Source organism: Vollenhovia emeryi, unplaced genomic scaffold, assembly GCF_000949405.1.
Source record: "Vollenhovia emeryi isolate VEMERY1.0 unplaced genomic scaffold, V.emery_V1.0 DF939120.1, whole genome shotgun sequence".
Taxonomy (NCBI): Eukaryota; Metazoa; Arthropoda; class Insecta; order Hymenoptera; family Formicidae; genus Vollenhovia; species Vollenhovia emeryi.
In genome coordinates, this window is record NW_011967246.1 from 1,585,302 (window position 1) to 1,599,882 (window position 14,581).

The 14,581-nt window shown below is 39.3% G+C and overlaps 2 protein-coding genes across 2 annotated transcripts; one reads left to right on the forward strand and one right to left on the reverse strand.

The window, feature by feature from the left end:
* The first annotated feature begins 754 nt into the window (after positions 1–754).
* On the forward strand, positions 755–9,637 carry LOC105570500 (hemocyte protein-glutamine gamma-glutamyltransferase-like). The gene is made up of 8 exons (XM_012027740.1): positions 755–881; positions 2,497–2,971; positions 3,642–3,868; positions 4,305–4,906; positions 6,135–6,232; positions 6,871–7,161; positions 7,734–7,894; positions 9,001–9,637. Exons 2-8 carry the CDS (start codon positions 2,497–2,499, stop codon positions 9,283–9,285), a joined length of 2,139 nt encoding a protein of 712 aa, XP_011883130.1. The 5' UTR covers positions 755–881; the 3' UTR covers positions 9,286–9,637.
* Positions 9,638–9,745: 108 nt separating this feature from the next.
* Positions 9,746–14,575, reverse strand: LOC105570499. The gene is made up of 6 exons (XM_012027739.1): positions 14,248–14,575; positions 13,858–13,962; positions 12,572–13,516; positions 11,864–11,968; positions 11,196–11,785; positions 9,746–11,162 (listed from the first exon to the last, which is right to left on the reverse strand). Exons 3-6 carry the CDS (start codon positions 13,504–13,506, stop codon positions 9,967–9,969), a joined length of 2,826 nt encoding a protein of 941 aa, XP_011883129.1. The 5' UTR covers positions 13,507–13,516; positions 13,858–13,962; positions 14,248–14,575; the 3' UTR covers positions 9,746–9,966.
* Positions 14,576–14,581: the final 6 nt, after the last annotated feature.

Consider the following 14,581-nt stretch of genomic DNA (forward strand, 5'->3'; position numbering starts at 1 on the left):
TAAGTCGATAAGATACGTCTGTCTAATTAGTGATTTCATTTCAGCCAAATATCGAATTAGTTTTCTCGCGCATTAGGATCGACGGAACTGCATTTGTTGGTATTTTAAATGACGACTTACTTTCTATACGTCTTATTGTTAGAATGTAACATAATAATTCTATTTTTTCAAAATTTTCTATAAATTTTGTTTAGCGGGATGATGCAAATAGGAATTTTAGTTCTTCGTTGATATAAATTTAAATTTTTATCAAAAAATCTGAACTTTTCCTATATTTGAAATTAATTTACTTTAATTTGTTCTTATACAATTAAAAAATTATAATTATTTTAAGAAATTATGGAAAAGTCTCGACATTCTAAAGTTTCTTATTGTTAACTAAGTAACCCAGTAAAAAATACATCATATCTTCTTTTTTTAATTACGATACCTAGTTTATGTAAAATGAAACAAGTATGACGCATTATAAAAACAAAAACCTATTCTTCTCTCGCACTAGAAAGACGCTCGCTGTAATTTTGGTGGAAATCGTCGAAACATTTTCTCTCAAAAGTCGTACGTGAAAAATCGTTTGATTTTACGTTCTAAATAAATATTTAAGCGGTAAAATCAACCTATTTGTCATTTCATAGAGTCACGCATAATGCGCATTTTGGTTTCATATCGACTCGTTTACTCAGAGATCTAAATGCCACACGCAATTATTGCTGTAGTGGGGATTTGCGGTTACACCGTGGAGGAAGCCGTATCTCATATAAGAGGTAGGACGCGTTTACGAGCGTCAGTTCGTATGCGGTGTAACTTGTAAATGGATTGTCGTTTATGTTTGTTCTCTCTCGTAGTTTCTTTCGCTGTTGATTTTTAACGCAAGTGCTTCTAAGGTAAGTTCAAATTTTATTTCTTTAGTGGAATAAAGTGAGATTGGACACATGAAACAAAAAAAGATAAACGGTTATTCAAATATAAAATTAATTAAATATATATCATAGAAATGGTTGTTGCAACATTAAAAGATGACAGGTATTCGCGATTAATAAAATATGTACTTATAGTTAGATCTTTATATATTTATTTGTGTACCTTACAAATCGTTATCTTTTATGTTGAAATTACTTTTTACAAACGATGTTATCCAACCGAATTATTTAAAATTGATCTAAATTTTTAGGTCAGTTTTGAAGTTCCACTCTCTATTTTATCTTTATTAATTAACATAAGAAAACCGGTCCTACTTAAATCATTATATATTTTATACAAATAAGTAATGTATAAAGCAAACTACATTTATTGTATGTTCCAAGTTAATTCTGCGTTAAACTAATTTACTGAAATTATTTAAATTTATTTACTCTCTATTGAAAGATGTAACAAATGAACCAGAGATTTCATTGTCTCGTTTCCCAAATATCACTCGCATCTTATAATGCACATTTTGAAATTTTGCTGCTTAGCTTACGGATCTCGCTTAATTATTTATAGCAATGTTGGTGACATTGCTATAAATTATCAAATCGATACCCATTCGTCATAACAAAATTGAGACTTTTTATTCGATTACGATATCACGAAACGCACAGCTCGCTTTCGAAACAAGAAACATTGTGGCTTGCGTAACAGCGGATTATTTAAATCGGGGGAACCGTCCCGAAATACCGGTTTCATTTTTACAACCGATTTAATAATGCACGCGCGGTTTTCACGGTAATTTATTCCGTGTACTTCACCGGATGGTCGGGAATGCGTGAGACCAGGTGGAATCCCGCATTTCACCCGCGCGGAGATCGGATCGGGTGAATCAGCGATCGAGGTCATTTCGCCGATAGATCGCCCCTTTACGGGACACGATTACGCGGATTACGCGCTCGGAATTTTTCCCGAACTTTTTACGCAATGCCTCCGGGTGAATCAATGACGGATACCGAACACTCATGCGACCCGACAACGAGGACACATCCCGGTTGCAGCTTCGCTGTAGCAATACCTGAGAATGAGGTTGCAGAATCGCGATCGATGCACCGAATCACACTTTACTTCCGCATAAAACTAAGATCTTTGACGTGGGTATTGATTTTTGAGAAAATTTGTGCTTACTTTAAGTATCCAAAACTATCCTAAAATTTGTTAAGTAACCTTTTAACTTCTTTCAGTAGACTCTTAGATTTGAAAGTTTACTTTTAAAAACAATAAAATAGAAAGAAAAAAGAGGCGGTAAGAGCCGACGCAGGACGTCTCACTGCCTTCCTTTTTCTTTCTATTTTATTGTCTATTATCAGAGCCCTTAGACTATATTCGTTCTGTACTTTTACAAACTCTTTTGCTGATGATTAAAAATCTAGGGATTAGAGTTTCCAGAGAAAAGTTTCTAAACCTTCTCTTTTAAGCCAGCCTAAAGTCGTGTAACAATTGTTTTTGCTGTTATAGTAATTTAATAAGTTAATATAATCTCTTTCACGACTCATGAGTGAATGCATTGTCTAATTCATCCGATCTCATCAGATGTCATTCGAAGAGCCGCTGATAGTTGAAGCGGTGTACTTGTACGTGAAGGAGAATGCTGAGACCCATCGCACCTTCAACTTCGAGATGGTCCACCAGGATCCGGCGATTCCCGTCCTCCGACGAGGACAGGCCTTCCACATGGCCCTGAGATTCAACCGCGAGTACGTGGACGAGACCGACATCGTCCGGCTGCTCTTTAGCTTCGGCCCGAACCCCAACGTGCTACGGGGCACCAGGGGAGTGAACACGGTCACCAGGAGGGAGACTTATCTGACCGATTTGGAGGCTTGGGGCGTTCGCATGGTCGGCATGCACGGGATGGACCTGTCCGTCGAGGTCAGGAGTCCGATCGACAGTCCCGTCGGCGTGTGGCAACTGAACGTGGAGACCAACACCCTCGGCAGAAGAAAAGCTCCGAATACTTACAGCTACGATCAAGATATCTACCTACTCTTCAATCCATGGATGAAAGGTACGGTCAGCACAATCAACAACTGCAGAACATTTAAAGATATAACACGGGATCTGATATTACATCAAAATCTTCTTATCGACGTCAATTTCTATCGACATAAAAGATATTAAAGGATTCAGAAAAATGATACTAACAAGTAAATTACTTTGCGGAAAATTTGGGAAATTGTTTCTATAAATATTTTATTTCGTGGACTTTTGATTTCAAAAGCGGCCCGTTGGCCACGTACGAATATCTTCGCAAGTGCTTTTGTTAAACGATTGTTTCCATCTTTAATTACAATCATTCCGCTCGTTCTAAAGATTCCTTTGGAAAATGAGGTAAAAAAGTTGTTCATGCATGAACATGAATAAATATATAGAATTATATAAAAATATACTTCAAATATGTCTAATACATATTTTTACATTATATATTTTTATATAATTTTATTTCAATTCTACACAGTGCTGTATAATTTTATATATTTATACATGCTTTCATATGAAAAATTTTTACCGGGTTCTGAAGGTATCTTTGAAAAATAATATTCCATTAGAGGAAGATCTAGTTAGCGGAACATCATGTACATAGAAATGTAATAAGAACTTGTTGCTACTTCATTGCTCTGGAAATGAAACAATTATAAAATGTTTCAAAAATATAATTAATATGAAATGTAACGCAGAGGATTTGGTGTATATGGAGGACGAGCAACTGCTCGACGAGTACATCCTCAACGACGTCGGGAAGATATGGGTGGGTCCGTGGGGTAGTTCCCGTGGCAGAGAATGGGTCTTTGGGCAGTTCGACGCGTGTGTGTTACCAGCTTGCCAGTTGTTACTCGAGAGATCCGGTATCAAGGCGATTTCCAGGGGCGACCCGGTCAAAATGGCTCGGGCAATCTCGAAAATCGTAATATATTCTTCCTTTGTCTCAAGCCTATTTCAGAATTGATATCTGAATTATTATACGTTTGAATTACAAATAATCTAACATCAATTGAAATTATTCAGTTTTATGATTATTACATTTGAAATAGTCTAACATTAATTGAAATCATTCAGTTTTACGATTATTAATTAAGTCAGAGAGTACCCAGTGAGAAATGATTCGTCGAAACGACGTCGAATCAACATCAACACCGTCGAATTGATGTCGATTCGACATCATTTCGACGTCGATCGACGAATCATTTCTCACTGGATACCGCAAGATCACTTATTCCAATGAAAAATAACTGGATAATATCGCGACATTTAGTCTTCGAACTCGAAACGGTTGCTTCTCTTTTCATTTATATTACTTTTACATTGGAACCAAATATAATTTCCTTTTCCATTGGCTTTAGGTGAACTCTAACGACGATAAGGGTGTGATAACCGGCCGCTGGGACGGCGAGTACAGCGACGGCACCGCGCCGGCTGCCTGGACCGGAAGCGTGCCCATTCTCGAGCAGTTCTTGGAGACTGGCAATGAAGTAAACTACGGTCAATGCTGGGTCTTCGCCGGTGTCGTCACCTCGGTGTGTCGCGCCCTGGGAATCCCGTCGAGAGTGGTGTCCAATCTGGTGTCGGCCCACGACGCCAATGCTTCGCTATCGGTGGACCGTTACTACGATCTAAACAACGAGGAGCTCGAGTACGACCCGAACAACCTCATGGGCGAGGACTCCATCTGGAACTACCACGTGTGGAACGACGTGTGGATGGCGAGACCGGACCTCCCCAAGGGTTACGGGGGCTGGCAGGCCATCGACGCCACTCCCCAGGAAACGTCGGAAAACGTTTATCAGTGCGGACCAGCCTCGGTGGAGGCCATTAAGGAGGGTGCCGTCGGTTACAATTACGACGTGACCTTCTTGGTTGCGTCCGTGAACGCGGACTTAATGAGATGGAAGGAGGATCCGGAGAGCGATCTAGGATATTCCAAGATCGACTGTAACAAGTATCAGTGAGTACATAGATACCGTCCTAAAGGCCTGCGTCCACGGTGACTTAGTCCAAGTTCTAGCTTTGAGAAATGTGTGGTCAATCAACTTGCAGCTATTCCATAAAAGCTGGAAGAGGGCCCGAACTCTAGAAATGCAAATTCAGAACGATCAAATTTAACATTTATCCAACCGCATTAGCACATAAAGTTAAAACAGGTGATACAATAAGGGATCTTCCCTTTCACGACGAACAAATAGCCGAAAAATGTTTATTTTTGGAGTTAAGGCTTTCTTTCTTAGGAGAACAAAGTAGTTTGCGTTCAAAATAACGTTCCTCGAGGGAAAGATCTTTGAGAAACTTAATACCTCAATGATACAAAAAGAAGGGAAAGAAAAATCTAAAATATATACTGTAATATGTTATGCGGAACGTCACATCATTTGTCAACATTTTCGATAGGTTTACATTTTACCCGAGGATTTAAATTGCAAATTTCAATTTACGAATTTTGTTAAACTAAATTTCTCACCGGTCGAATATTACGGATGAGCAATTATTTAATCAACGCTCGCGGAAGAAGTCGTAGAATAATTAATGCCCCTCGAAAGAACGCCTTTCCATGCTTCATTCGATATTCTTTTGTGATGATTTCATTCATCGGTAATTCGCTGATCATTCACGGTACAGGCAAATTCGTCGCGGACGGAAATAGCTATGACAGCTACGAAGCGTGAGATACATAAAAACGCGTCGGACGAGTGAACGACGGGTGCACCGACGTTCGGAAACGGAAAAGCGCAATTGCTCGCGCTATTTGCCGATCCTGCAATTCTCAGTTACATTACATTGTCCTTCGACGCTTCGTAAAGCATGAATACTGTGTACTCACGATTTCCATAATTTCCGCGCTGCCGCGGCATTTCTACGCCAAGCAAATGCGGATAATGCAAAGTGCAAACATAAATATGACAAGTTGACGGTCGACTCGTTTAAGTTGCAACGATGAACGTCTTCGTAATGGATTATCTATCGTTCCGCGCATTATTGTTTCTCACGTCTATCTCGTCATTGGAGTTTCCACTTGTATTCTTTCTCTGTTATTTGTGGTATTAATTAATGATCCATGTTACATTAGTCACTCTGCCTCTCGTCTTCCTCTTGTAAAGCAATAATTGCTCCTGAATGATGAAAAGACCCCATCGCCACGGTACGTCTCGCACGAAATTAAATGCGAATTATCTTCGTAGCATCGGCCGAATGATTCTAACGAAGGCGCCGTGGATCTTCGATCCTAACGGAGACAAGGATAGGCAAGACATAACATCGCTTTATAAAGCCAAGGAAGGTAAACGATGCAAATTAATTGCTTCCATTCCGACGATCCCCTTGGAAAAATTTACTTTAAATTAAAGTACTTTAAAGTAATCTTTCAAATCTAAGAGTTTACTTGAAGAAGTCAAGAGCAAGTTTAGTTAAAAAATTTTAGAGTAATTTTGGACACTTAAAGTAATTTTTAGATAGCCAAGCCTGTGGAAGTTTGCGCTACAGGGCCGCGCGACATAGCACTTTCTCGCAAGAAGAAAACCGCGCGCGATATTATAAATTATATCACCTACTTTTCACAATTCTCTTAAAGCTTTCTTTTAAAATCTTAAAGTAAGTTTTGAGTTTATCTTAAATAAAAGTTTAAAGTGTCCAAATTTACTTTTCATACTTCTTATTTTTCTAAAGTAAAATCTTCTACGGTTTTCTAAGGTACAAGTATTTTTTTAAGGTATATTTTTCGAAGGGTCCGTATTCTATTATAAATTTTCAACCAGCACGATCAATGGGGGGTAAAAATGTGGAAGTTTTTAAAGTTTGGATTTTCATTGTATGCAATGCTAATTAATAATCCATGTTGTGTTAATTATCGAGGCATATTTAAGGGGCCCTTTTTGCATGCCCAGTTGCAGGCTCAATTTAACTTTGACCGGCTTTCAGGCACCGAGGTCGAGAGATTGACCCTATACAGGGCGGTACGCAGCACCGAGATGGCGAAGAGATTTTACTCGATGCCGTCGCCGGGTAAAGAGGACGTCGAGTTCGATCTTATCGAGCTCGAACGCGTCAACATCGGCGAGCCGTTCGCCGTGACCGTGAACATAAAGAACAAGTCCGACGAGACGCGCACCATTCAGGCTATTCTGTCAGCTGGTAGCGTTTATTATAACGGACTTAAGGCGAACCTGGTGAAGAGAGCGTCCGGCGATTTTGTGCTTCAGCCGAACGGCGGTAGGAAGAATTGTGTTTTTTTTCCCCAAACGCCTGCGGCAAAAGTCAATTAGCATCACTGGAAATGAACGCTGCATTAACGTTAGAAATGGATGAACAAAAAGAAACGGTAGTTTGTTAAGACGTCGATGATTCTTAAATCGTAATTCAGTAATCGAAGCTGAAGAATTACGCATTTAAGCGAGACCGCAAGCGGATGAATTGATGGTTTTTTAATTAAAATGCTTTAATGGAATTTTAATCTACTAGGGAACTCAGCTTTTATAAACGATTTAATGTTAAAAGTCGGTAGACAAAGTCGGTAAATTTGGCATGAAACAGTAAATTTGCAATGATTAACTCGTATTTCCACAGCTAATGCTAATGTTCTATCATCAACGACAGAAGCTCGGTTAATTTTGTCTGTGGAATTCCTAGATAATGATAATTTATTGGATAATCGACATAAAGAAAAAAAATCATGTAACTTTTTATTGCGTTACTATCTACCTTTTTGCGTTAATTGGCATAAAAAAATTACGCCATTTGGAATATGTGATTTACGTTTGGATTCTCATTTCAATACATTATAGTGGAACAATTAAGGCTCAGCGTGACGGTCAACGATTACCTGGACAAGCTGGTGGAGTATTGCATTATGAAGCTATATTGCATTGCCTCAGTTAAGGAAACCCGGCAAACTTGGGCAGACGAGGATGACTTTCAGGTTCTAAAGCCAAATATCGATGTCAAGGTATAATACAAGAAAAACAAATCGAACTAGAATTTTCTTCAAATTGTAGCCAAACATCTCTTCGCACTGATTCGATTTCATAATTACAAAAAATATTTGTCAATTGCATTATTAATTAACTGAGTTTAAATGTATTTCTTCAATAGATTTTTTAATGTTCATATTCAAATCTATTAGACATTTAAATGTATCTTAATCTTTCTAAATATGCGGTTTACTTGAGATTTGTAAGGCTAGTAGTTTTTATGTTGTACATATCAACTTACTTGGTCCTTCTTTAGCACAACACATTATTTTAAATTACATAACATAAAATCTAATAATTAACGAACATTGGAACTCAACATTAACATATATATTAAAATTGTTCGAATTATCTTAAGTCAAAGTTTGAAAAAATATATAAAATTCATTGTTCAACGTTGGAAGGCGAATATGGATGTCCGTGATTTGGTTGAAGAAGCCCACCAAAGATCAGTTTGTAGTGGTAGCTCACAATCAGTTAGAAGTGAATATGAATCACTGTCTCACTCTCGTTCTTTTATTAATAGTGCTTGACCATATCCTAAGATTCACATCAATCATGAACAAAGCAAGCATTGAAACATCCGATTTGATCTTACATTTATGAGTATGCATAACATTTACAAGTTGATCTTTGTTGGGCTTCTTAAATGTAAACATAAACATCCATATTCACGTCTTTCTCTTTAAGGATAATGATTTTTTAAAAACTTTGATTCATCATATACGTAGATCTGCAAAAGTTAAAAGTCCACTTTTAACTTTTAATTTAAGTCTATGCGTACTATTGTTCGAACAAGTACTACTGTTTTAATATCCACGTTGAGTCTCAGTAGATTGAATTTATATGTTATATGTAATTTAAACGTTGCTAAAGAGGACCACGTAGGTTATAACAATTTATAGATTGAGTGTCGGTGATTAAACTTGAAATTCCCCGGGAAAAAAATGGAAAAATCTCATTATATATATCTCAATCATGTAATATCGAATTATGTCTCACGAGATCTAATTCTAAAAATCATCAGATCCTCAGAGATTTGACACTTACGAACTATTTCTAATGTGTTGTACTGTTGTAGATTGAAGGTGAACCAGTAGTTGGGAAACCATCGACCATCACGTTGGGCTTCAAGAATCCTTTGAAGAGGACCTTGACCAATTGCCAATTCAACTATGCCGGGCCTGGTCTCTCCAGGAACAAGACCTTGACCTTCAGGGACGTCGGGCCGGAGGAGGACGTTTACGTGGAGCATCAGCTCGTGCCGCAAAAGCCTGGGGAGCAGAAGATAATCGCCACTTTCACTTCGAAAGAATTAGTCGACATCACCGGTTGCGCAACCGTCGAAGTCCTCGAGGACGAATAAATAGCTGCGTGATGATTTGAGTTCATTTCGACCTGAAATTAAACCAATCGCTATACTAAGAGTGTCAGGTGCATCTGGCTGAATCATCCGGTCAGCGTGATAACGAATTATTTTAGTCTTATCTAAATATTATGCGTGAATAACGTCTAAGTGATAATTTCTGCAAATTTGTCTCTTGTAAATGATTTGCATTGATCAATTTCGAATATTATTTTTCTAGCATTAAATGTCTAAATAATAATAAGAGATTTAATTTTGTGAAAAATAGTACATGATAAAATTAATGAGAAATTTGCATTTATAATGCGCAGGGGATTATCAAAAGCGTGCCGAAATAAATAATCCTCGTTTTCTTCTTCCAGTATTAACCCTTTTATTGTCACACAGACGTTTTACAAAATCTCTCCGTTACTTTGCGGGAGAATTTCTCACAAAATACTTTCTTAAGTTTTTGTAAGTTTATACTTTTATATATAACAAAAACGTTCAATAACTGGATATATGCATAACAAATATAATAAAATGTAACATATACAGGGAATATATTTATTAAAATCAAAGAGAACGTAGCTTAAACGAAAATTAACGAAATTAATATCACACTGTGCAGGGTAAAAGACAAATAATGTAGATTACAGAGAGTGCAGAGTAAAAAGACGGATAATGTAGATTACAGACAGATTACTTTGCGGAGTCGCATCGGAACGAAAATTGCAGAAACCAAAACACTACAGTACAGACGACGCAATAAATAAGAAGAAGCAGACTCTTGGGCGCTATAAGGTAAGTTTTATTAATCGCCGCGGGAAGTGCCAACGTTCCATTAGTCGCTCCTGCCATTTCAAAACTCTCCTCACTTTCATTTCCATTTCCCTCTAATTGCAACAATTCGAGCGCATACTCCTCTTCCGCGCGATGCGTCACTAATTGCATCAACGACCTTACGTCTTTAAAACTAGAGCATTCGTTTAGAACCGATCTCGCAATCGCTTGCTCGTTTTCTTCTTCTCGGTCTATCCCTAAATAATCTTTGGCTCTCGAAAATTTTTCGAGCTCGCATATTCGATCGGAACTACTGCCGCGCGACGAGCACGTTAAGAATCCGCCGAAATCCCCGCCGTCGTTCGCAAAGTGATATTTCGCTTCGCATTCGTATTTTATCTTACCTTCAGTTTCGCCACTTACGGTACGTGTCCCGAGACAACGTCGATCGTCGTGGAACTCTGACGTTTCAGAATGTTTAATTATGTCCTCATTTTGTTTTCTAGATTCTCTAGCCATTTTTCGTGGTAAGTTTTGGTAACATATAATGACTGCTTCGTGAATATTGCGTGCACGCTCTGCTGCGAGTTCAAAAGCCGCGATCACGTCGCTTGGTACATTGTTCACTTTCAATTCCGACGTAATCGTATCACCGTACTGGCTGTCGTTTTCGAGATATTCTGTGATTTCCTCGGAAGAACAAGACGCGTCGTAGCTGTAGATCGATGGGCGAGATCTCGCCGAAAATAGATTATTTACCGAAGTACTATTTGCGCCGTGATTGAAGTACTTTATGGGTTTCTGGTGTTTGTCGATATCAATGTTTGTTTCATCGTCAGAACTTTTTGGTGGTTCTAAAGAAATTTGACAAGCTTCCTCGCGCATGATCTTTTCTGCTTCTCTAGCAGCATCGTTTGTCATGCTATTATAATTTTCTAATTTCTCTAGCTCTGTATTTAATATCTTTTTGCATCCGCTGAGCGGAAGTTTCCTGTTAGCGTCTTTGTTTTCAACACTTTCAATATGTTTAAATGACGAAGACTCCATATGAATTGGGTCATCTAAAATCGACGTATCTCCAATTCCGATTGGCTCAACTTTCGTTTTCGAGTTGTTGAGGTCTATCAGATCGTAGAGAACTTCTGCATCCTTGTAAACGACACTTGAAGTATTGCATCCAATTTCAACTACATTTCTGTTACAACTTGGCGATGTTTGCGTCGCGACAATTCGAGTCGGTTTCAAAACTTCCTTGAGACCTTGGTCCTTTTCAGCGTCAATCTTTTGACAAGGCAGATCCAATTCCGTCTGCGTGCTGACCGATCTCCGAGAAGTTCGGTTTGCCCCATCCAAGCTTACATTTTCCGTAAAAATGAAAGTGTCGTGACTTGACGACGTTTGAATCTTGCTGCCGCCTTTCTCGTGGTCGAAATCATTACTCATGGCGTTTTCCTCGGTGTCTGAGTCTTCTGTGCTATCGATCTTTTTCAATGCGTCAAGTACTTTGTAAGTTTTCAATCTTTGGCTACAAGTCAGGGAATCTGTCTGTTCGACATTCGTGTCGGTCGAGGATTTCTTCGGCACAATCGGTCGCGTTTGGCAATGTCGTGCTTTCGTCTTCTGAATTGGATTCGCGTTGTTGCATTTATTTGAAACTTGTGTGCCGACCTTCGTTTTCGACCGTCTCCTCTTCGGCAATGTTCCTCCGCTTTGTAGTCTCTGCCGCTGTTTCGCTTCCCTATAATAAAATCGGCATGCATCAATATTACCATCTTAATGCTCGGAATTATGTATGTCGAATATAAACGTCTCTTACGCGAGATGTTCGCAGATTTTTGTCATACGGTTTGCGTTTTCTTTCATTAACGTCTTGAACTGATCTGTCGATATCGATGTGCTCGTGGACTCGCTAATAGAGGCTCTAAAATTATAAGTACAAAATACATAAAGCATGAAATTGTTCAGAGTCGAAATTGTTTAACATGCTGTTTGTACACTTATATTATTATATTACAATTGTATTATTTTAAACGAGACATTTTAAAGACATTTAATAATAATTATACAATGCAAAAAAATAAAGGCAAATATTCAGAGACAAAAATGAAAACTATTGAATTCTGAAGCAGTGCTGCCAGACGAAAGCCGCTACATCCACGGTGGCCGGTGGTGGGGATATAGTGGAGGGTGCTCTCAGGGTTAAAGCGGGGAGCACACACTTTTGCATAGACCATTGGTCTATAAGCAAATGCACAAGGAAATGGACCGATCAAATTCGTTATGCATATGCTTATGCACTTATGCAAAAGTGTATGTTCCCCGCTTAACTCGTCGAGATGCTCAGCTAACTTGAGTACGCCTACCACCACATCCTCACCACCAACCACGGTGGATGCAGCGGCTTTGGTCTAGGAACAGTGTTCTGAAGTTACACGGAGCATTCCTAGGAAAGTTCATAATTTGTATATGTACAGGAGCTCCGTAAAGATAGTAAAGAAGATAGTAAAAAAAGATATTCCATTACTCGACATATTCAGTCGACGAGTGCTCGCTCCTGGACAAAGCGGCGGATCTTTTAGCTAATTTAGACGACCTCTGCGACATCGGTTGCAAAAATGTTGCGCTTTCCGTGCTCCAAGTTTTCGAAACGCCGGGTGGTTTCCACGCTCGCTGACCGGAAGCGGGGTTCTTTTGAGGGGCCTTCCGGACCTTTCTCCAGCTGGTTGCATTATTATCGCCTACAACTAGCTTGTCGGTCGTCGGACACTTGTCTTGCGGATTGTCAATGTGTTTCGTGCCCTCGGAAGTTTGTAAATCGGCAGGACGCGCGCCGTCGACATCGACGCGTTCGTTCCAGGCTTTCTTGCTCGTCCAAATTTTCTGAGTATACTCGCGATTCGTCGCAGCGTTTACACCTTGCGTCTCGATCTCGGGAATATTTTCCAAATTGTGTGTACATCCCGCGTTTGCTCCATCCTTAAGGGAGGCGTGCAAATTTTCCATGACTTTCTCAGACTCGTCGACGACCCTCGTCGGTTTGTCACGTAGAGTCGCCAATTCGGTTGAACTGCCGGCGCGTTTTTGGAGATCGTGAGAGACGTCTTTGATTAAATCGCTTTGGAGAGACGCGAACGAATTGTTTGCTCGAAAAGTCGTTTCCGTTAGCTCGCTACCAGAAAGGAAAATGGTTGTACGACGGTCTGGCTGATGTTGCTTGAGGATCATTAGCATCATCTGCATACTTCTGTTCTGCATCACGACGTTGCTTCGTCTCTTATGAATTCCGCCCAATTTGAGAGCGACGCTTGCCCGCGGTTTCTTCGATTCATTCGCATCTTTCGTTGATAACGATTTCCTCACTTTTATCGGCATCCGTGTCTTCATCAAGGAGGACTGCGTGTGGACTGTGAAGTGCGGTCGAATGTGTGTTTTGCCCGTAGCTATCCCGAGTTTCGACATCCTTCTATATCTGGAAGAAAAAAAAATAGATGTAGAACAAGGAGATTTCAGATTTACTCTTCTTATGTCCATTTCCACCAACGTAGGATTAATTTTAATCTCGGTTCAATTTGCTTTCATCTTTTTATAATGTTTGGTGCCAAGGAAAGATAGAGTGAAATAAAAATAGCCCAGTTTAAAATAATAGATAGAATATGAAGAAATTAGTCACATGCAATTTTAATGTAAATTAATAAGATTCTTCTTTACATCAAAATTACATGTAATCTAATGTAACCTGATCATATTCTATTTAATATTTTAAACAGGGAGATTAAATTTAGTCTATATCAGTAAAAATGGCCTGCTTACCTTTTCCGTATCTAGATTGAAATGACTTTGATATTGCAGCTTTAATGCAATTTTTATCCCCTCTTCTCCCCCTACCCTCTCTCTCTCGTTTTCTCCCTTTACATTCTAAGGACACAGAGAAGAAAAGTTTTGACAGATAATTTATACATTAATGAATAGTATAATGCACAGATACAATTTTTATAAATCTTGAGGAAACAGATACTATCAAAGGGTTGTAATACCGATAAACCAAGAATGAAGCTACCAAATATCATCAAGGGTCTATACAGACAAACTTGCATGGCGCACAAACGCGTGCAAGGAATCAGATTGGACCATAAGCAGCGCAACGGCTATTCCCGAAGTGGGGAAGAAAACGAGTACAGCAAGGTGAACGCTTGTACTTACGAGTTTTCACCGTTACATAGGTTACAAGTCACGCAGGTTTCGATCGTGGGTACTCGCGGAAGGACTTGCTGTATCGCGAAGACACGCGGGAGACGAATACACCTGCACGGACAAGTTTTAAGGATAACGAAAGTCAGCTCATGATCGCGTTACGCACTGTAACCCCATAATTTGACTCGAGCGGATCGTGAAACGTCCAGCTTGCCGCAGACTGTTGTTTGTTTTGTCGAATACATGTGTACCGTCTCTGTCCCCACAGTATAATCTTTTGTTTCACGTTCGCGCCAATCCCATATATATAGCGCACACTCCTATAATGGCCGCGTTCAGCAGA